General features: G+C 32.8%; 2 protein-coding genes and 1 long non-coding RNA gene across 4 annotated transcripts; 1 reads left to right on the top strand and 2 right to left on the bottom strand.

Annotated features, from left to right (window-relative positions):
• Positions 1-8,878: 8,878 nt before the first annotated feature.
• Positions 8,879-15,080, bottom strand: LOC128294131 (uncharacterized). Its single transcript, XR_008284397.1, has 3 exons — positions 15,004-15,080; positions 14,453-14,539; positions 8,879-9,085 (listed from the first exon to the last, which is right to left on the bottom strand). It is a non-coding gene; the product is annotated as an uncharacterized LOC128294131 (long non-coding RNA).
• Positions 15,081-18,036: 2,956 nt separating this feature from the next.
• LOC108483026 (transmembrane emp24 domain-containing protein p24beta2-like) lies at positions 18,037-20,927 on the top strand. Of its 2 annotated transcripts, none has more exons than XM_017786201.2 (5): positions 18,037-18,189; positions 18,737-18,946; positions 19,555-19,741; positions 19,835-19,942; positions 20,603-20,927. In XM_017786201.2, the coding sequence occupies exons 2-5, from the start codon at positions 18,737-18,739 to the stop codon at positions 20,734-20,736; spliced, it is 639 nt and encodes a 212-aa protein (XP_017641690.1). In that variant the 5' UTR covers positions 18,037-18,189; the 3' UTR covers positions 20,737-20,927. The 2 variants fall into 2 exon arrangements, with proteins under 2 accessions (XP_017641690.1, XP_017641691.1); XM_017786202.2 differs by lacking the exon at positions 18,037-18,189 and adding an exon at positions 18,245-18,386.
• Positions 20,928-21,184: 257 nt separating this feature from the next.
• Positions 21,185-24,254, bottom strand: LOC108483027 (protein NOI4). Its single transcript, XM_017786203.2, has 3 exons — positions 24,107-24,254; positions 21,610-21,795; positions 21,185-21,467 (listed from the first exon to the last, which is right to left on the bottom strand). Exons 1-3 carry the CDS (start codon positions 24,110-24,112, stop codon positions 21,423-21,425), a joined length of 237 nt encoding a protein of 78 aa, XP_017641692.1. The 5' UTR covers positions 24,113-24,254; the 3' UTR covers positions 21,185-21,422.
• Positions 24,255-24,379: the final 125 nt, after the last annotated feature.

Consider the following 24,379-nt stretch of genomic DNA (forward strand, 5'->3'; position numbering starts at 1 on the left):
TTCAACTAAAAGCAACTTGTTTAGCATAACTTTTCTTCCATAAGTACTTTTGGAGCGAGAAGTGCTTTTTTTAAGCACAGCAGAACAAGCCTTAGAACTAGTTAATTCTATTAACAAAGAGAGAGAATATGTGTCTTTTCTTCCAAACTTTTGTTCCCCTAAAAAATTTCCAAATTCTTAGCAAAAGGTGTAGCATCAAGTTTGTTAAAATTTCCACAAGGTGTTGGGAAGGATGTTTTACAAGACATTGTTGTTCTTGGAATTTATGGTTTGAAATGTTATACTATTCGAAATGAAAAACAAGAAAGTGAAATAAATGGAAAAAGTAAGGCAGTTACAATGAATGAATGAAAGGAGTGAGAAATGTCTTGAAGCTTATTTATTAAACGCACCGTTTCATTTAAATTCCAACCAAATGGGTTGTTGTAGTTATCTAGAACTTGGGCCTTGGTTAAATAGATATTGGTTTGGCTCGTTATTTATATGAAAAATCCTTGAAAGATTTAGTATCCTTAAAGGATACAAAGTTTTCTGGGTAGATTGCTTAGTTAGATTAAGAAAATCCTTATACGGATTAAAACAATCTAGACAAATGCAATATGACTGTCTTAGTGAATATTCGTTTAAAGAAGATTATACAAATGATCCAATTTTCCCATGTGTTTTCATAAAAAGTCTAGATTAGAATTTATGATAATTGTTGTGTATGTTTATGATTTAAATATTATTGAAACTCTTGTAGAGCTCCAAAATGTAGTAAGTTGTTTAAAAAAACAATTTGAAATGAAAGATCTTGGAAACAACAAAGTTTTATCTCAGCCTACAGATTGAGTATTTAAAGGATGAAATCTATATTCATCGGTCATCTTATACAAAAAGGATTGTAAATAAATTTTACATGAGTAAAGTTCATCCATTGAGTACTCCAATAGTTGTAAGATCATTGGATGTGAAGAAAAACCCCTTTCGTCCTTATATGGATGGTAAATAGTTATTTAGCTTGAAGCACCATATCTTATTACCGTAGGTCCATTAACATATCTAACAAACAACATGCAACCTAATATAACATTTGTTGTAAGTTTGTTAGTACAATTTAACTCTTCTCCAGCATTGGCATTGAATGAAATTAATCATGTATTTAGATATCTCAGAGAAACAACTGATTTGGATTATTTTATTTAAATGATTCAAGGTTTTAATTAGTTGGCTATGCAAATACTGGATATTTATCGGATCCACATTGATGTCAATCTCAAAAGGGGTATTTATTTACATTTGGAGGTACAATCATACAATAATGTTGAACGAAAAAAACATTAATCGTTGCCTCTTCAAATCATGCAAAAATAATTGCAATGCACAAGGTAAGATAAGAATGTATTTGGTTGACGCTATTGACTCAACATATCCAAAAGATAAGTGATTTACTTCCATAGGAAAAGATGTAGCTATCTTAAATAAAGATAACGCAACATGTATAGCTTAATTAAAAAAAGGATACATCAAAGGAGATAGAACAAAACATATCTCACCAAAATTATTCTTCACTCATTTTCTTTAGAATAAATGTGATATAGAAGTTAATCAAATCCATTCTAATGGTAATTTCACAAATTTGGTTACTAAGACAATACCAACTTCAGCAATTGAAAGGTTGGTATACAAAAATTAGAATGCATCATGTTAAGTGACGTTCTTATTAAAGAGGGTCCAAGACATGATGTGCTCTTTTCCTTTAACCTAGGTTTTGTCTTATTGGGTTTTCTAGTAAAAGTTTTTAATGAGGCAGCTTACGATGTGAGATTATATACTTTCTTTTTCCTTCATTAGGTTTTTATTCCACAAGATTTTTCTTAATAAGGTCTTAAGTAACGACTCGATAGTTAGAGATGTCGGAAAGTGTATTTTCAGGACTCCGTTCCCATGAGTCGGACCTGTAAATATTTTTAACAAATATTTACAAAGTTAGTCTAGTAGAGAATTGAATTTTGGATAGGTAATTATCATGAATCTGGAGTTATTAAGGCTTAAGGACTAAATCATGTTAAAGTTAAAAGTTGAATTATAGATTAAAATAAACTAAAAGGGACTAAAGTAGCAATTACATCTTTTTTTCTTTTTAAGGGGACAACATTAATAATAAATATGTAAATATATATGTTAACTATTGTACATATATATGTTGTAATGAATATATATTATAAAACTTAATGTATATGTATATGTATATTATAATTATTAAAATAAAAACAAATTAAAAATAAAGAAAGTGGGAAAGCATGCAAACAAATTAGAAAAGAAAGAAAAGAAAAGAAAAAGAGAAAGAAGGCGAGACCGATTGCAAACCTAGGGACTTTTAACTTTTCAACTTCAATTGGTTAGTTAATTTAGTCATTTTTCTTGTAAATTTTATGCCTTTGGAATCCTGGTACTTAGAGCTACCTAACCCATATTATAATTTTAGCATTGCTTAATATTTTAAATGTTTTTATTGTTGAATAGTTTAAATATTAGGGGCTAAATTGATAGATTTTTAAGTTAGAAGTGGAAAATGATCAAATTGTAGAGTTAATTCTTGATTTTGAACAATAGGAACTAAATCGTGAAAAATTCAAAATTTAAGGGTATAATTGAAAATAGGGAGCTAAATTTAGCTTAGAGTGAAATTGGTATAAAAATATAAAGTTAAATGTGGAGATTAAAATTAGTCTCGGTTTAGGGACTAAATTGAAGTTTAAGCAAATATAGTGTAAAAATTGAAAATTTAATGTGAAATTGAATTGTGTAATATTAATGTATTTTAATTGTTTATTCCGTAGCTAACGTCATACCGGAATTCTCAACTACAAAGGGGAAGGATAAAATCAACGTCGAATAGCTCGGAATTCATGGTTTGTGTTTCTATAATCTGAACTAAGTTGTAAATTATTGCATTTTGAATTATTGCATATGGTAAGCATTTGAGGTGAGTACTTTGGTACTTTGAGATTGAATTGAACTTATTTTTTATTAAAATGGATTGATTTGGTATATTATGAATGCATTGATTATATGAATATTGAATTGAATATATGTTTACGTGTGCATAAATGAGAATTTCAACCTCAAGTCGATGAGGCACTGGGTGCCAATTTGCTTCAATTTAACCAATGAGACACTGGGTGTCAATTTATATAGCGTTGGGCTCAATTATTACTTTGGATTTATTTGATGAGGCACTGGGTGCCAAACTGGTATGTTGGTTCCGTTCGAGTCCAAGTCGTGTTAAAAGGGAAATCAAATAATATAAAGTTGATATGCTTGATATCGAAATGACATGGTTGAGAAATGGAAAAGAGATGAGAAATGTAATAGAAATGGTGAATTGATGTGAACGTGAATTGAATTATGAGAATTGAAACTATGAATAAAATTAGAGATGGAATATACCATTGAATGAATTGGTTTCTCAAATGCTATATGAAATATTATTGCCATGTACTAAATTGATGAATTCTTTTGAATGTGAATAAAGAATGAGTAAGTTAGCATTAATGAATTTCTACATATGTCTTACAACATTACTTATTCCATCTTTATAACTTATCTATTCATATCAAGTTTATATTGTCCAGATTATAGAAATACCACTGAGTTATACTCAGCGTACAGTTTTGTTTTCCCGCGTGCAGATTAGGTACTTCTCTTTTGATTATCGACTCAGCATCCAACAACGATCCCAAGCTCAAGTATGGTGATGTTTATTTTTGTAATGGCATGTACCTAGGAAGTCTTTGGTTGTTAATTGAATTATTGGTGTAATATGGTTTTGGCTTAATATGAAATGTTGGTCACTTGTATATGTTATGGTTTAGGCAATGTTGGTATAGTTGTAACAGCCTAATTTTCATTGGTATCGGGAATAGAGATTTGAGATCACTAAATCCGAAGGGTGAGTTGAAAATTTAATAAATTAATACCTATGAGTCAAATGTGAATATAAAAGCATTTTTGAATTAGTGAATTTGGTGATTTAAAAGAATTAATTAGGTAAATTGGGTCGAGAATGAGGTATCGAGACCTCGACTTCATAAATCGAGCCATAAATATTTTTAGAAATATTTATAGAGTGTTGGTGAGGTAGTAATAAAATTTAGTCAGAAAATTTTGACATTTGGGTGGTTAATTAAATAAAAATGACTAAATTGAAAAGGGTGTAAAAGTTGCTAAAAGGATTAAATAGCTCAATTTTCAAATGAGTAAGGACCTAAAGTGAAAATAAGCCCAAAGGAGATATTTTGGACAGCAATAGCTGAGAAAAATCAGGAAATGGGTGAAATAAGGGCAAAATTGGAAAATTGACAAAATTGACTAAATAAAAATGGGACTAAATTGGAATTTCTAGAATTCTCTTCATTTCTCTTCATATTCATCAGCTTAAAAACATCCATGGAGGAGGGTTCAAGCTAGTTTTCATACTCTAGCTTCATGTAAGTTTAATTCTTGCTTTCTCCTTGAAATTTTTATGTTTTGGACTTTTACAATTGGATCCAACTTACTATTTCATTAGTTTTTGATTCCATGTCTAATTTTTGAAGTTGTTATGGATGAATGCTGGAAGTATATGATGATTTGGCATGGAATTAGAGCTTTAAATTGTTTATATTCTGATTTTATTGAAAGAATTGAATAGAAAGTGAATGTTTGGGACCTAATTGTAAACGAGTTTGAAGTTAGAGTTTTATGTGGAAATTATGAATTTCAATAGTTATGAAATAACTTATAATGTCTAGAAAAAGTATTAATTGAGAAAATTATCTTAATTGAGGAGTTAATTGAGCAAGGAGTGAATTGTATGAATTGTGAAATTAGGGGTAAAATGGAAATCAACATTTTGCACTAAAACTGTTTTGGGCAGCAGCAGTAGTTTAAATTTAAAAAAATCACCAAAAATTGTATGAATCGAATTAGAGGATGAATAAAATATGAAATTAAAGGTTATTGAGTCTAGTTTTTTATAAAAGAAATTATGTAAGCAATGGAATTGTAAATCATGAGATACAATAACTTTTGTGAGACAAGATCAGAATGATTTCGGGTTCCCCTGTTCTGAATTTGGAAAATAAACAAAAATTGGATAAAAATAATTATAGGCTTAAATTTATATGTTTAGAATCCTGAATGAGTCTATTTTCAATATAAACAAACGAGGACATCATTCGAATCTTGTACGAGAAGATAATTAATTTTTAGTGAAGAAGGGTCGGAACTGTCAGACAGCAGAACAGGGGAGACTTCAATGAATAAACTGTATTAATTGGCCCAACAAAAAATTATGAAATTTTTATGGTAAGAATACATATGAGTCTAGTTTCTGAAAAAATTTATGAATCTTAATTTGGAGTTCTGTAGCTCAAGATAAAAATAATTTAATGACTATGACACAGATGGACAGCTTGAATATTCACATAAGTAGATAGTGAAAATTATGGATAATGTTACCTACAAGTGTGTTGTTTATACTAAGGATGTGGATGGAGAGGAAGAGGAGAAAAATATACAAAAATATATGAATGACTCGTGTATAAATTGATCACATGCCCGATTATAATCGATAAGTGTTGGATTAGAAATGATATAATGTTTTATTTGGTATATTTATTATGAAATTATGATTATCGTTATAATACAAAAATTGAACTTGTGAATTTATATGGCTAAATTTTAGTGATTATTTGTTAATTTTATGAATTTCATGATGTGTTATTTCATATGTATTGATGATAAAATCGTGAATAATGTAAAAGCATGAAAATTGAATAAATGATCAAATTGAGCATTTCAGTTCAGTGACAAGATGAATTGAAGGAAAAGACCATGGTTGGACCATGGTTGGACCATGGCAACAAGTGATAAGTGATAGCTTCGGCTACACTTATCTGATCAAGGAAAAGTGAAAGTGATAAGTGATAGCTTCGGCTACACTTATCTGATCAAAAACAAATGACAAGTGAAAAGTGGTAGCTTCAGCTACCTGATCAGTGAAAAGTGGTAGCTTCTGCTACCTGATTAGTGAAAAGTGGTAGTTCCGGCTACCTGATCAGTGAAAAGTGGTAGCTCCTGCTACCTAATCAGTGAAAAATGGTAGCTCCGGCTACCTGATCAGTGAATAGTGGTAGCTTCGGCTACAAGTGACAAGTGATTTCCGTATAAGACCATATTTGGGGTATGGAATCGGTGTGATATATGCTACTGTATAATACCATATCTGGGATATGGCATCAGTGAGATATGTGATTCGTGTAAGACCATAGCTAGGCTATGGCATCGATATATGAATATGTGTAAGACCATAGCTGGGCTATGGCATCATTATGTGAAGATGTGTAAGACCATAGTTGAACTATGGCATCGAGAAAACGAAGTACTCAATTCTGTAAGACGTTCACTAATTTGACAAAGTTTGGTAAGTGTTACATGGAATTATGTGATACAAGGAAGTACGAGTTGATAAGATACAGTATAGAACTTGGTTGATAAATGAATTCATTTGTGATTATATAATTGTTCATCTTGAATGTCTTGTCCATATGTATTGATAATTCAAATGTTTTAATGAATAAAATTCGATATGGAATAAATTGAACACGAGACAAATAATTATGAAATTGAACTCGAATTCATGAAAATGACGGTTATTGATATATGGAGACATGAGACATTGATATATGAGTATGGAAAATGTTTGATAAATGTGTTTATTCATAATTATAGAATTATATACCTCATGTGTACTATTTGCATAAAGATGATATTTCAAATACTTTGGTTATTTAAGCTTAAATATGAAATAGTCGAAATCAAGATAAGTTGTTATGAAAATATATTTAGATTACAAAGATATGGCTGATATATGTTGTATGATTACATAACGTGAAATTGTGTATATATATATGAGAAAATTGTGTGTATATATATGAGAAATTGAATGAGAATTAAGCCCATACACGTTTCTTGTTATTTATATGAAGTGTACGACTGACAAGGGTGATGAATTTATAAACAAAGAGTTACACGGGTTGAAAACACGAGCGTGTGACTCTCCAAAGTGTGAAAATTTTCTAAGTGTTGCAAAAGTTTCATACGTTTACAGTTTGGTCCCGAACCACCCTGAATGTATGTTTTGGGCCCCGTAGGCCCATATAAGGGACGTTAAACATATGTATGAAAGTTTTTAATTTAGAAAAAATTTTATGGCTGCTTTTTTTTACATGATTGATCATATTAAGTTTGGTAATGCCTCGTACCCTATTCTAGGCTCAGAATACGGGTAGGGGGTGTTACAATAGTAGCTTAGCTTAATGTTTTGGTATGTGCATAGCTTCCAATTGGTAATTTAAAGAGTTAAATTATGGCAAATGTGGTATGAATAGAAGTTGAATGGTTGATTGTTTTGCTTGTGTGTTTAATGATATAAATTGAGGTACCGATGAAGGTACTTTGGTTAGGCACCTAAGATGGTTGTTTTGGTATTTTTGAATATTTTTAATTGTGCTTTGAATAGGTTTAATGGCTGGTGAAATGGTTGCTTAGTTCCCAAGTAATCACAATTTGGTAAACTTGAGTTTTAAGGTACATTTAGGTGTACACTGTCTATCATAGGGTTGTATGTCACACACGGGTAACATACACGGGCATGTGCCCTGAACGTGTAGAATAATTGCATAAGTGTAGTTTCCACATGGGTTGACACACAGCCGTGTGACCCAAGTTTTAGAGTTACACGGGCAGAGACACAGGCTGGGACACAGTGTGTGTCTCAAGTCAGTGAGTTACATGAGCTGGAACATGGTCGTGTGTCCCAATTTCGAAAGTCACACGGCCGTGTGTCCCCTGTTTTTAGGTTTTTTGAGATTTCACCCTAAACTTCTAGAATTGTTTCAAATTAGCCCCTGTTAGTTCTTAAATCATTTTTAGGGACCTGTAAACTCGTATTTAGGACTGTATAGGTAATTTTTACTGTGATCTGAATGAAATTGCCTACATTTTAATTTTGAATTGATTAATTGATTGATTTGATAATAATACATGTGACCTTAATCCATCAACGAAGAGGGATTAGGGGTTTTACATTTTAATAATTTTTTTATGGATATCTAAGAATGAGTGTTATAAATGTAACACTCCTTACCCGAGACTGTTGCCAGAATCGAGCACGAGGCATTACTAAACTTATTCTATCCCTTAAATAGGTTTAAATTGTTTATTTAAGCATTTCGGAATGTACTGCCATTCTGCGTCGTAGTCGCCTAAAAATTCATATCTTGAGTTCCGAAACTCGAAATTAAGATCCGTAAATTTTTCCTGAAACTAGACTCATATATCTATCTACTAATTTTTTTCATAGATTTTTTACTTGGCCAATTAGTACAGTTTATTAGTTAAAGTTTCCCCTATTTCAAAACTCGACTGCACTAACCTCTTGTTACTACGAACCATGTTTCTTCCTGTACAAAATTCATATCACTAAGCCGTTTGTTTCTCTTAAAACTAGACTCAACAAGGATTATAACCATATAAAGTATACCTTCTAATTAGTTTTGTACAATTTATGGTGAATTTCAAAGTTGAAACAGGGTTCCAGAAATCGCTCTGACCCTGTTTCACTAAAACTCAGATATATCATGAAATATAATACCTTTACCTATTTTTCTTATTCCATAAGAAAATAGACATAATAAGATTTAATTTAATATATTATTCATCTTCAAAATATGTTTATGCAATTTTTAGTGATTTTTCAAAGTTACATCATTGCTGTTACTTGAGTCTGTTTTTAGGTTACTTTCACATTTTTCAAAATTTTCATGTGATAATCACCATTCAATCATACATATTAATAAACATGCATATCATCGGCCATTTTATTAGCTAATCACTAGCAAGTATTTACACATCATTCATTGTTCATATTATACCAAAAGTGGCTAAGTTTCTATACATGCCATACACAAAACAAAACGTCTAATTATACCGAGTTATTTCTTTGATAGTGTGATCGGCCTCCAACGTTTCCTTCGATCCCCGAGTGGCTAGATAAGTACTATAAGAAGAAGAAAATAAAGAGATTAAGCACTAGGCTTAGTAAGCTTACAAGCAAATAAATCACAACATTCAACATAATGGATAATTATGCATAATATCATCTAACATCATAAATTTCTTTACTTCTCAATTTCTATCTTCTTCTTTATTCCCTTACCTTCTTTCTTACCCGACCTTTCCTTTTCATAAGTATAATCTACTTTTCCTTTGCTGTTAATTCACTGTAATTTAACTCGTATCCTGACCCGTTGAACCACTCGGAATACTAAGGATACTAGGTCGCTTCTGTCTATCAATATCACGCCAATGCCATGTCTTTGACATGGACTTACATGAATTATTCCTGTCTCCAATGCCATATATAATATGGACTTACATGGCTCAATCCTGTCTCCAAAGCCATATTTCTAATTGTGAAAAAATAAATAGAATAAAATAAATAAAAATAAAGAACACATAAATTTTACGTGGAAACCCTTTCGGGAAAAAAACCACAGCAGAGAGAAGAAAATTCACTATGTCGAAAAATTTTTACTCTAATACAAGAGGAATAGACTATGTCTATTTATAGGCTTGCAAAGCCATATTCTAGTAGGATTGAAACACCTTATCCTAATCAATATAAAATAGATGGAGTTTAATAAGGTTTAAAACCTTATTCTAAAATAAAATAAAAGAAGTCTAGTTCTATATGGATTTTACTTTTATTTTATTTTCCATCGTATTTTATTTAAATAAGAATTTGGGTCACTTAATTCTAACAATCTCCACCTTGACACAAATTCTCAATGAACAAGTTCTTCATCGCGAACTTTCAATAAACAAGTTCTTCACCTCTTCCAAAAACCCCTTAAGGGTTTAACTTCAACAATGAACACCAACCAAGTCTAAGCAATGCTCAAACTTGGTTATAGGAAGTGACTTAGTCATCATATCTGCAGGATTTTCATGAGTGCTAATTTTGCTCACAACAATATCACCACGAGCAATAATATCACGAACAAAATGATACCGAATATCAATGTGTTTTGTTCTCTCATGAAACATTTGATCTTTTGTAAGAAAGATGGCACTGACCGTCACAAAATCATCGTGCTGATTTGAAGGTCTTCATTGAGTTCACTAAATAGTCCCTTCAACCAAATAGCTTCTTTACAAGCCTCAAGAATCGCCATGTACTCAGCTTCGATTGGTAGACAAAGCGATGTAGTTTGCAAAGTGGCTTTCCAACTAATTGCACAACCTCCGATTGTAAAGACGTAACTCGTGAGAGATCTTCTTCTATCAAGGTCTCCAGCAAAATCAGCATCAACATACCCTATAACTCCATCTTTAGTTCTTCCAAAGCGTAAGCAAACATTAGTAGTGCCTCGTAAGTATCTTAAAATCCATCGAATCGCTTTCCGGTGTTCTTTACCGGGATTAGCCATGTATCGCTAATCTGACCGATCGCATATGATAAACGGACGTGAACAAACCATAGCATACATGAGAGATCCTCTCGCACTAGAGTATGGAACATGTGACATGTACTCAATCTCATTATCGATTGAGGAGATAAGGCCGATGAAAGTCCGAAATGGGTCGCTAAAGGAGTACTAACGAAGCTTAGCACTCGCATATTGAACCGCAAAGAACTTTCTCAATGTACCCCTTCCGACTTAGGTACAATTTACTTGCTTTTCTATCTCGAGAATCTCCATACCAAGTATCTTCTTTCTGGTCCTAAATCTTTCATCTCAAATTCTTCACTTAGTTGGGCTTTAACCTTTCTTATCTCTCTTTTATCTTTTGTCGCTATCAACATGTCATCAACATAAAGAAGTAGATACACAAAAGAACCATCAACATTTTTCTTAAAGTAGACACAACTGTCAAAACTACTTCTTTTGAAATCATGAGAAGTCATAAAGGAATCAAACCTCTTGTACCTTGTCTTGGTGATTGTTTCAAACCGTAAAGGGACTTTTTCAAACAAGCAAACATAGTCCTCTTTTTCGAGACTATAAAACCCTCTCGTTGTTGCATGTAAATATCTTCCTCAAGTTCTCCATGCAAAATGCGTTTTACATCTAACTCGCTCAAGCTCCAAATCATGCATGGCAACAATACCAAGCAAAGCTCGAATCGAACTATGCTTAACAACCTGGAGAGAACACATCTGTGAAGTCCACTCACGAATTTGATGTAACCCTTTGCAACAAGCCTTGCTTTATATCCGGGTTCTTCAACTCCGGAGTCCCTTCTTTCTTTTAAACACCCATTTACAACGAATGACCTTTTTACCTTTAGGAAGTTTTACAAGATCCCATGTTCGCTTTTTGTGGAGTGATTCCATCTCCTCTTGCATAGCAAACATCCACTTTTACGAGTCTTCACGACTAATCGCCTCGAATAATTAAATGGCTCTTGATTAGCATCTATATCTTCACCACATTTAAAGCATAAGCAACTAGATCAACCTCGGCATACTTCTTTGGAGGTTTAATTTCTCTTCTTGTCCTGTTTTTGGCGATAGAGTATTGCGGTGAAGAAGCAACTCTATTCTCAATTTTTGTCTTGGCTTGAGGAGTTGATTACGTATTAATCGATGCTCCACCGCTTTTGGTTTTCTTTATTGGAAGAGTCTTTAAGAGATAAGTTAGGTAGCATAGCAGTTTCATCAAAAACAACATCTCTGCTAATCACAACTTTTCTATTTTCAGGACACCATAACTTATAGCCTTTTACACCACTTTATAACCAAGAAAACGCATTTAATGGATCTCGGTTCCAATTTTCCATTATCAACATGAGCATACGCAGGACACCCAAAAATCTTTAAATCGAATAATTAGCGGGATTACGGACCATACCTCTTGTGGAGTCTTTTCTCAATGGCAGCGGATGGAGATCGGTTGATCAAAAACATGCGAGAGGTCGCTTCGCCCAAAATGACTTGTAAGTTGGCATTTGACAACATACATCGAACCTTCTCCATGATCGCTCGTTCATTCGCTCGCAACGCCGCTTTTGTTGTGGAGTATGACGAATCGTCAAGTGTCTCATGATCCTTCCGACTTGCACAATCTATTAAACTCATCGAGCGTAACTCTAAGCCATTATGCATGCGGAGGTATTTTATCTGCTTTTCCGTCTGCTTTTTCAATCATAATTTTCCAAGACTTAAATGTGGAAAACACATCGCTTTTCGCTTCGGAAGAATGCCCAAACTTTTCGGAAAAATCATCAATAAAGGTTAGCATATAATTAGCTCCACCTCTCGAAGGCACTCGGACGCCCCCACAGATCGAATGGATATACTCCAACGTTTCCTTCGTGTTATGGATTCCTCTAGTGAATCGAACTCTCTTTTGCTTCCCAAAACACAGTGCTCACGAAATTCGGTTTGCAAATTCCTTGTCCATTAAGAAGTCCTCTTTGCTTAATTTCGCCATGCCATTCTCACTCATATGCCCTAGGCGATATGCCAAAGTTTAGTAATATCATCATCGACAAGGAAGAGGAAGCGACAATTGCATCACCAAGAATGAGAGAACCCCTCAAAACATATAACTTGGCAATCTTTCTTTGCCCTTTCATCACAACAAGGACCCTTTGAAATCTTTAAAACCCCACTTTCGGTTGTGTATCTGCCCTTTTGAATCAAGAGTACTCAACGAAATTAAATTTCTTTTCAATTCGGAACATGCCGCACGTCACTCGGTGTTCGACAACTCCATCAAACATCTTAACTTTAATTGTTCCAACACTGCGATTTTACATGAAGCATTATTTCCCATCAAAACAACACCTTGACATCTTTGTTTCATAAGTTGTAAACCAATCCCGATTGGGACTCATGTGGAAGGTGCACTGAATCAAGTATCCACTCCTCGCCACTTTAGAATCATTGATGAAGCAACTAGAAGTTCACCATCGCTGTAGTCTTCTACAACATCGACTTCACCGAATTTTCGGTTGTTTTCCCTTTGATTCGCACCTCCTTTTAATCTTATTTTGTAGTTTATAGCACTTTCAGATTTAATGTGCCCTTTCTTCTTGCAGAAGTTGCAAGTTTTACCTCTGTTTGAAGATTTCGATCTACCCTTAGATTTACCACGAGGATTCCGTTCCTGTGTTCTACCACGATCATCATCAACATTCCGGTCTTGTCTCCCACGAACAATGAGACCCTCTCCCTGAGAGTTGGGTTTAACCACAAGATGCTTCATCTTATCATACGAGGTTAAAGAATCATAAACCTCATCAACGTGAGAGACTCATGGCTATATAAAATCGTGTCTCTAAAGGTTGAATAAGACGGGGGCAACGAACAAAGTAGAATCAACCCTAGATCTTCCTTATCATACTGAACCTCCATGGCCTCCAAGTTTGAGAGAATTTCTTTAAACACTATTAAGTGTTCGTGTACAGACGCACCTTCCTCCAAACGATGAGCATAAAGACGCTGCTTCATATGCAACTTGCTTGTTAGAGTTTTCGACATACATATTTGTTCTAGCCTCTTCCATAATGCAGCGGCAGTTTTCTCTTTCATCACATCCTGCAAAATTTCGTTGGACAAATGCAGATGTAATTGTGTTAATGCCTTTCGATCCTTACGCTTCTTCTCTTCATCATTAATGTCGAAGGCATCTTATCTATCCTAGCGGGGCATCCTCTAGATCCATCTGCAAGAAGCGCTTGCATCTTAATTTGCCACAACGCAAATCGGTGTTGTGATCCAACAATGAATTTCATACTTCAAAGACGCCATTACCGTGATCGAGATGAATAACCCTAAGCTCAGATACCAATTTGTGAAAAATAAATAGAATAAAATAAATAAAAATAAAGAACACATAAATTTTACGTGAAACCCTTTCGGAAAAAAACCACAGGAGAGAGAAGAAAATTCACTATGTCGAAAAATTTTTACTCTAATACAAGAGGAATAGACTATGTCTATTTATAGGCTTGCAAAGCCATATTCTAGTAGGATTGAAACACCTTATCCTAATCAATATAAAATAGATGGAGTTTAATAAGGTTTAAAAACCTTATTCTAAAATAAAATAAAAGAAGTCTAGTTCTATATGGATTTTACTTTTATTTTATTTTCCATCGTATTTTATTTAAATAAGAATTTGGGTCACTTAATTCTAACACTAATATGGACTTACATGGCTCATTTCGTTCTGTCCTGTCAACCCTAATAACCTAACATTCCTAGGGTTCAACCGGGGCTTTCTAACACTTTTCCTCTGTCACTTCACCTTAAATTCGACTTTAAATATTTTCATAACATAAATATATAAATGCTGGAAATTGACAATAATAATGTAAAATAAAAGAATATTGCATTTATTTACTGTAAACTTACCTCGATACAAAATGTGACTAAACTTTACAATTTAGTCCTTTACTTTTTCTTTTCCCCGATCTACTCTCGAATTTCGCTCTTCTTGATCTATAATAGCAAATTTAGCTTATTTAATATCAACATTTATCAAAACAACCCTTTACTCAAACTTTGGCAAAATTACATTTTGCCCTAAACTTTCACATATTTGCACTTTTGCCCCAAGGCTCGTAAATTAAACTTCATCCTATTTTCTTATGTTTTATGACATGCTAATCATTTTTCCCTTCTATGGCAACATCAAATTCACACACTAACATGTACTTATGACTATTAGGTATTTTTACCGATTAAGTCTTTTTACTCGTTTTCACTTAAAACCAAGTAGCACAAGTTGTCTAACATAATTTAAAACCTCATATTCCATCATAAAACATCAAAATACACAAATTTCACCTATGGGTATTTTTCCAAATTTGATTCCTAACTTAAATTATTGCTAGCATAAGCTTTATCGAGCTAGGGACTTCAAAACGTAAAGATCATTAAAAACGGGGCTTGGAATCACTTACTATGAAGCTTGAAAGTTGAAGAAACCCCAGCTATGGAGAGAGGTAAGGTTCTGCTGGTAACTTGAAGAAGATGATACAATTTTATCATCTTTTTACCTTTTATTAATGTTAATAACCAAATGACCAAAATGCCCTCCTTACTAAACTTTCAAAAATTCCTTCCATGTCCTAATTTTGTCCATGAACTTAAAATTGGTCAAATTACCATTTAAGATCTCCTAATTAATATTCCAAAATAATTTCATACTAAAAACTTCTAGAATGCAAGTTTTGCAAATTATTCGATTTAGTCCCTAACCTCAATTTAAGCACTTTATGCATAGAATTTTATCACGAAATTTTCACACAATCATGTAATCATACCATGAACCTCAAAATAATAATATATATATATATATATATATATATATATATTTTTTTACCCTAAATTTGTGGTTTCGCAACCACTGTTCCGTTTAGGCCCTATTTCGGAATGTTACAATAAATCCTATTAATGTGGAGGTCCATAACTCCTTAAAATACCATCCATTTATGAAAAGTAAATCTTATACCTAAACATGCTTCAAAGTGCTTTTAAATAAGCCTTCATTTATTGTAGTTAATTGAGATAACGAGTCTTATAAATAGAATCTTGCAATTGATTCAATATATATATATATATATATATATATGAGAATCTCTCATATTCTCTTGGTAATTTACTTGTTAGTGATCAAAGTGATTTTAAATAAGTCTTCATTTATTGCATTTCATTAATGATGTAATGAAGTATTAATCAAAGCATCAAACAGATAACACTAATGGCTAAAATAATTTTTTTTGGATTTGAGTGAATAAAACAAAAACACACTAATAGTTATATATGACTATGGTGTAGTTTACCTAAATTTAAATCTAAAGACTAAACCTCTTTTAGAAGAAGACCGAACAAAGTAAAATCTATTGAATATTGTTAAAGCTTAATGATCATGCAATATGCATAAGTTTCAATAACAACACCGTCAAAGCATCGATCAAGCACATACTGAAGCCCACAATAATTGCACAAGTATCTACCATATTTGCACACATCACACCCTACGCTTAGATGTGCACAAACTTCTACCACCAATCCATTACTGTCCTTCACCAACATGCCTAAGAGGTCAGCCTAATCTTGCTCATCAAAGGCTTCATTTGTATTAATCTTCATCACATTTTCCTTTTGCACTTTTCATCGAACAAGTCGTAGCCTATGAGGTAAGATAATGTGTCAAATCAAGATATAAATAAAAAAAATCAAAATGCATACTTCTTACTTTCTTAGAGATAATTTTTACTTTCTTAATGCCTTAAAGGACACAAAACAACCCCTCATCGTATGCACCGCATCCTTTATAGTTTACCTAAATTTAAAACTAAAGACTAAACCTCTTTTAGAAGAAGACCAAACAAAGTAAAATCCATTGAATATTGTTAAAGCTTAATGATCAGGCAATATGCATAAGTTTCAATAACAACACCGACAAAGCATTGATCAAGCACATACTGAAGCCCACAATATTTGCACAAGTATCCATCATATTTACACACATCACACTCTACGCTTAGATGTGCACAAACTTCTACTACCAATCCATTACTGTCCTTCACCAACATGCCCAAAAGATCAGCTTGATCTTGCTCATCAAAGGCTCCATTTGTATTAATCTTCATCACATTTTCCTTTTGCACTTTTCATCGAACAAGTCGTAGCCTATGAGGTAAGATAAGGTGTCAAATCAAAATATAGATGAAAAAAATCAAAATGCATACTTTTTACTTTCTTAGAGATAATTCTTACTTTCTCAATGCCTTAAAGGACACAAAGCAATCCCTCATCGGATGCACCACATCCTCCCTAAGCGCAGCACACCATTGGCATCTAAAATAATTAGAAATCAAAGTAAAAGCAATCTATGTTGTAGTGGGAAGTATTCCATGCCTTGCCTGTCAAGCAAACAATTTGATGTTTTTTCCTTCCACACATTTCTCCAATAATATTTACACAGAACCAATAGACCTTAATAAAAGCTAATTGTACATTGTTTTAGCGGTGAACAAGACTCAGTTCAATTTAAAAAATATTAAATTTCGAGTTAATTGAATCGAGTTATTTGATATTTTTGAGCCAAATCGTATAAGTAATTTGAGTTTAGAGTTGGAGTCGTATCGAACTTTGGCGTAAGTACCCCTTTGGTCCCTACCCAATTTTGAAAATGAACAAATTGATCACTCTCAACAAAAATTTAAAAATTTTCAAAAAAAATCAAATTAATTTATAAAAATCTAAATATTTATAAAAATTCAACAATTTATATTTTTAAAAATTATAAAATAAAAAATAAAATTCTAAAGAATATATAAAAAAGTTTAAAAATTCTAAAATAATAGTTTTGAGACCTAAATAAGTAAATTAACTATTTAAGTTTATCATACTAAAGTATTTTTCTCTTATTTTGTTTTAAAATAGTTTTCAAATATATATAATTTCAAATTTGAATAAATCTCAAAATTACACATAAAGTTTAATTTGGTACCATTATACACGTGAAACTCGGTTAATCCTAATATTAAATTAAATGAAAAAGATTATATTAGCATAGACATATTATAATTGTAAAGTAAAAATAAAGTCAAATATTTAGAATTTATTTTCTTTTTGCTATAGTTTTCAAAATTAAATCATATTAAATAAGTTCATTGGATGAATTAAATTAAATATTAGATGAAATATCATTCCAGAATAATATGTTAGATTAATTGACTTACGAATCTATATATAACAAATGAAATTTCTTATATAAATTTTTAAAATTTTAATCGAATAAATGGAATTAATGAAGTAATAATTTAATGCACTCGACCACCAATTTTATTATGAAAAACAACTTCAAATAAATTTCAAGACCATTAAAAAAAGACAACAGGGCAACGCTGGAATTTCCTTAGAAAAAGATGTTATTGTGTAGGTGTGATACAGGTGATTATTACCATGTCAAAGACAGCCCCATTAGACCCCTCTTCAAAAGTGCCGAACTCCTATATAACTCTTCTCTCTCCATCTCTTGTACTGTTTCTGTCTTCAAAACGCCTCGAAAGATCTAATCTTTCACCTTCTTCTAAACTCTTCAAATAAGGCAAAGAAAAAAAAAAACACCCAAAAAGGTAAACTTTATTTATTATTTTTAATTAAATTTTGTAGCTTTTGTTTTTGACTTTCATAGTTTTGATCTAGTTTTGAATTGTTTTCCTGCCTTTTTCCTAATACACTGAATAGATCATTCGTCTAATCCCACCTTGTTTATATGCTTTCTTCTTTGTTTTTGCTTTAATTATTGTGGGTTTTGCTTGGGAATTTTCAGGTTCGAATAAGTTTTTAGTTTTTTTAATGTTTTTTGGTGTTAAAAAATTTCTTGGTTTTAATCAATTATCATGAACTTGAAAGATAAGAAAAAGAAAAAAGATGGTGGGAATTTCTCTGGGTTTTCAATTCCATGACTTGTTTCGGAATTTCTCGCGGAATTTCTGTTGTTACTGTTTATAAATTATTAGTTTTCATGGTTTTTTTTAGTTCCCAGTGGTTTTTGAAACGCATTAATCTCTTGGCATTTGATTTTATATACTTTGATGTATGTACAATCAAACTAGTGCAATATATTCATATTGTTTATCATGTTTCATAACTTGGATCCGTTGACTATGTAATTTGCAGATGAAAATCGGGTTCCTTGTATTTGTAGCTGTTGCATTGCTAGCATTCTTGTGTAGCCTGAATGCCGTGTATGGAATTAGATTCGTAATTGATAGAGAAGAATGCTTCTCTCACGATGTTAAGTATGAAGGGGATACAATTCATGTGTCGTTTGTTGTCATCAAGGCTGATTCAACTTGGCATAATAGTCATGAGGGTGTTGATCTGGTGGTAAGCTTCCTCTTCTCCTTATTACGGCTAATTTGGTTTCGACATTGTCATTCGTTCCTTATGCTTCAACTGCTAGCATGTAGTTCAGTTTCTTACTTAGGGCATAGTTAAGAGTGTGAACTGCAAGAGAATAGTATTTTAGAATTGGTGATCTTGTGGATCTAAATCAGATCTGACTCCTCTATTACTTATACTGATTATGAGCCCTTTTCTCAAAGTCCAAAATCGAATTTGAAATTATAGTTTGTATTACATGAAAAACATAAGTTTCTAGTCCATCAACAATATACTCTTGTATTGGACAAGAAATGGAAACAGATTCCAAATTTTCCACTTTTAGGAACCTATCAGCTGCTAAGGCGATTATTAGGGGTTGTTCTTTCTCTACAAAGTTCCATGGTGCTTTAGGTGGTAATAAGTCGTCTTGATCTGAATAAGTTGGATTCTGAAAATAGGGTCATAAAATTTTTTACTTATAGTGCTTTCAAGTCAAACGATAAGATGAATATAAAGATTCTCTTTTTCTTTTGAATTGCCTATTTGCATAAATTTTTCAGGAACTCAAATTTAACAATCTTATTTTGCTTCCTACTTGTTGCGATTATTAGGTGAAGGGACCTACCGGTGATCAGATTCAAGACTATCGAGACAAGATAAGTGAGAAATTTGAGTTTGTTGCTCATCAGAAAGGAATACACCGTTTCTGTTTCAGTAATAAATCTCCTTACTATGAAACGGTTGACTTTGATGTACATGAAAGTCATTTTACATACTATGATCAGCATGCAAAGGATGGTGAGTCGTTTTCTGTTTGCTTTTATGTTTCTCTTTTGCTGTCGAACCTTTAATATAAAGAGTACTGAGTGCTGTTCTTATGCTTCTCTGCAGAGCATTTCAACCCTTTGTTAGAGCAAATATCTAAGTTAGAGGAAGCTCTTTATAACATCCAGTTTGAACAGCACTGGTTAGAGGCTCAGACAGAACGTCAGGCAATAGGTATATTCGTATTAAACTTTTTTTTATTTTTAATTACAGACAGCTGTGGACGATGTTCCGTCTTTGATACCTTTGAGACTTGTGTATCTGTTACCATACCTTCAAACTCATAGGTAGCTGAAGCCTTTACTTTGAATCAATTCGAGACAATTGTTAGATTCAATTGTGAATTACAATAAAGTGTCACTTCGTTATGTTTTAAAACTTATATGATTTAGGTTGCTAGACTATGTTTATTAGATACTTTAGACTTGTATGCTAGGAGTCACTTTTTGACATATTTTGCTCACTGAATGGCTGAAAAGTTTGTTTCGATACATGTAAATATGCATTTTTTTTTTTTTTTATAAATCATAGAAGTAATCTAAGCTTTGTTGCATATCATGAGGATGAAAAAGAATTTAGGTGAAACCATTCTTTTTTTTGGTCAAGACTCGGCTAGAACTAGATGACATGGGTTCAAATCTAGTCACCCTTTCCCCTTTCCCTTTCCCTCAATATTGTATGATAAAAAAATATATGTTTTTGAGACGCTGGTGCTAATAGATATTATTCAAGGAAAAAGAACCCTTTAATGTAGGCATTGCTTGAATTGCTCTCATGATTCCTTTCCAGTTGATTACTTTTTCTTCTAATGATTCTCTGTTACTATAAATGCAGTAAATGAAGCCATGAGTAAAAGAGCAGTACACAAGGCCTTTTACGAATCTGCAGCACTAATTGGAGCGAGTGTTCTTCAAGTTTACCTACTCCGCCGCCTTTTTGAACGAAAGCTTGGAATGTCCCGGGTTTAGTTTTAGCACTGCACTGCAATGTTTCATTAGCTATAGGATCATGCAGACTATTGTCATCTCAGGCACTTGATACATACAATGAATTTATGAAATCAGTGACGTTTTCTGTTTTTGAGTCTTTAGATTTATCATTGTTGAGTAAACATAAACTATATAAAGCATATGATTGGTTCAAGTTATTTCTGCTAAAATTGTTTATGGTTCCATGGTTTCGTTATGTTCATCAGCCATCGGTTGCTACTCATGCAAACTTTAGAGGCATATGATGTTCCTATGCATATTATATACATACTGCCATTGAAATATTTTCCCAATAAAAGGATGAAAAAGTAAAAGATAAGCATAGAAGACAAAATGAAATAGAATTTTTTGAAAAACACACCAATCACATGTATAACATGAAGAAGGAATGTGTCACGTGACAGCTCTATGGCTTGTAACACAAGGATGGCAAAAGACAATGAAATACCACAGCTTCTAATAACATCCCACCAAATCAATAAATATAGATACAGTAAGTGTTTTGTCTTCTTTACTTCTCCCTCCCACCAGAAATAAATTTTACACGACAAAGAAAAATCCAGAAGGGCTTATCAAGCCTTACAGACCCTATCTTGTTTAGGAATATATGGTGGGGCTTCAATATACTTGTGGAAGCTCTTATGTCATATACGAGTAGGGCGTCGTCAAGATTCCGCAGGCGGGGCTTGAACGCAGCAAAACCATTTTTTCTGAAAAAAACAGTTGATAACAATCATTGTAAGCAATACCAAAGCAAATTGTTATTTTTTTACAGTCAGTCAAGAATAGACTATCACCACTGCCTAACATATGCAGCTAGATGCCAAGAACAAGTCATTAGATGTTACTTACAGGTTGGGTTTTGCCAGGATCAGCTCCAGGCTTAACATTAGAATCAGACTTTGCCGGTGACTCAGGCTTGCCACCTGTTTTCTTCTCGTCCCTTGCCTTATTAAAGATCACAGTGAATCCCTCAGCAGATGCAGGATCGTTGACATCCCATTCACCAAATTTTGGCAATGGCCGACCCTTTTCCTCCTATTGCACAAAGTAAAAAGTGAAATGTCCCGTTAAGACCCTTATAATCGAAACACGTAGACAGAAAAACTATCAACTTAACCTGGCAAAACTATAGTATGTATAAGTTTCACCAAGCAGCTAATAGCAACAAAGTATTCAATTACCAGTTGTAACAAGCCAGTTAGTTGCTAGTCCTGAGAGTTCTCAACAAGCGTAAAGATAGATTACAATCACAAAATGAACAATTCATCCGCAATCAATAAGCAAGAAAATAGTCTGGCATTGATGATTCTTAAACTCTAAAAGGAGGTAAAAGGAAACAGAGGATATAATAACCAACTCTTAATTGATTCTCAAGCAGCCAAGGTACTTACTAGTGTAAGACATTAGATGTTTTTCATTTTCAATGTCATTATAGACTACAATTTCTGTTGAGATCAAACATTGCGATAAAGCTTTTCTATTCTGAGCTAGAAACTACTTCAATAGCTAAATACAATTAGAATGCAAAACATTCAATTGAAGATAAAATCACTGATACAACCTAAACATCTAAAATGCCAGTGAAACTGCCAAATCAAAGCTGCTAATTACTATAGGGGAGTTACATAACTTCAGCTTCAACTTAGTAAATTCCATTTATTTAACAACCACAAAATTAATTGGCATGCTTTGCAATATTATGAACAAACAAATGAAACTTTGTAGACTAAACCACAAGATGGAGTAGAAAAGGATTTGTGTTCAAGTCTTCAGTTGACACTACTCACGAATTCAATCCCTAGACAACCCTTACTCCCTACCCCTTAAAAAAAAAGTGACTTCAGCAGAGCTTAGATCACATTGCCTGATTATTAGCATGGTGGGGCTAAAAAGGCATGTGCAGCTTGCATTATTACAAGCCTAAATTAGCCAAACAGCAACACTGGTTACTTTTCTAGAGAAAGCACTCCGAAAAAACTTGTCTAAGAACAGAAATTCACTTCAATCACTATTTTCTAATAGGATATCCAACAAAATATCATAAATGGTTCATGAAATAACTATTTTAAACAGCGGTATAATGATTGACACGACAATTTTTATTCAAGGGAGACGTTTGGTGGGTAGAACAATGAAAGAAAGCCATGCCGACATAGCAACAGTGCAATCAATTAACAGATCAAACAGAAGCCTCCCTAATGAGCAATAATTGAGTATGAATCGCAACGACCATTTGTGGAGATAAAAATGACCACATAAATTCATAATCATATGCATCATCAATATAAAACCACAACCAGGTGACAAGAAATAATCATATCCTTGGAAAGATAAGTGAAAAGCTTAACTTATCCTGCAACATGACAAAAAGGAATCCGCCAAAAAGTAGAACATGACGTTACATAAACTAACTATCAAAGTAATATCAAATCATGCAAATCCAAGCATAATTTAGGAACATAATATATGATGCCATAGATCCCATAAAGCAATCTGATTACTCAGTGCTAGTTAATTTAATATGAACAGGTTGACACAAAAGATTCATCCACTTCAGGATATGAACAAATTTATGGATTATGACTTCCACTATCAAGCTGATAGTTACAGATTAAATATCCAATAATATACAAGTAACAATCCATGCCCTCTAAAATATCCCCAGAAAAGCTAATATTCTCTTCTGGGCATATATAGATACTTGATGTGTTCTGAAAAGAACATTATCACAATCCTAGTTTTTACTCCTTAATTACCCAACTTCAATGATTAATCAGAAACTACATTTTAAACACAAAAAATAATGGTACATTAATCCTATTTAGACAAAGATTACAAAAAACACCTTGAAACAATTTACCCATTTGATAACGCATTCCATTTTCATTCAATATTAATCTAATCTCCCAAAGTCTAATTGAGCAAAATTACCTTAAAAACAATTCCAACCATAAATCATGTCATTACATAAATGGCTAAAATGGTACTCAGTTCATCAGTTAAAGAAAAACAAAAACAGACACACACACACACACAAAAAAAAAAAAAAAACATCTTCCAGCAAAACTGATCAAAGGAAGCAATAACAGAAAGATGAGAGGGTAAATATAAAACAGGAGCATCAGCAACAAAATCAAACCTGATTTTTTTTCTCTTTTTAGATAGAATGAAAATAAATAAAACCCAGAATCAAAAACACCCAAAAATCCATGAATCAGAACAATCCCAAGCTCAAAGACTAAAAAAAGGGGAAAAAAATTAAATCAGACAACAAAGTTAAACCTTGTTTTAAAATGAATTTAAAACAGAAATGAAAAGAGTAAAAAACCCAGAAAAGATTACATACCGACATGGATTCACGAGAGAAAAACTTTTCTTGTGAAGAAAGAGAGAGAGAGAGAGAGCGAGAGAATGAGAGCTTTTAGAGAGAGAATGAAAGAAGAGAATTTTTTGGGAGGAATATGTGAAGGAAGAGAAGGAGAAAAAATAGGAATCGGGATAAACGGCGTTAGTTTGGACGGTTAATGGAAAGGTACGGTGGTGGGGAGAAAGGGATGAATAGGAAAACTGAGTCGTTAACTCGTTAGACTCGTTACTCAATCAGCCAGTGATTACGTGG

The sequence above is a fragment of the Gossypium arboreum genome, chromosome 1, assembly GCF_025698485.1.
Source record: "Gossypium arboreum isolate Shixiya-1 chromosome 1, ASM2569848v2, whole genome shotgun sequence".
Classification (NCBI taxonomy): domain Eukaryota; kingdom Viridiplantae; phylum Streptophyta; class Magnoliopsida; order Malvales; family Malvaceae; genus Gossypium; species Gossypium arboreum.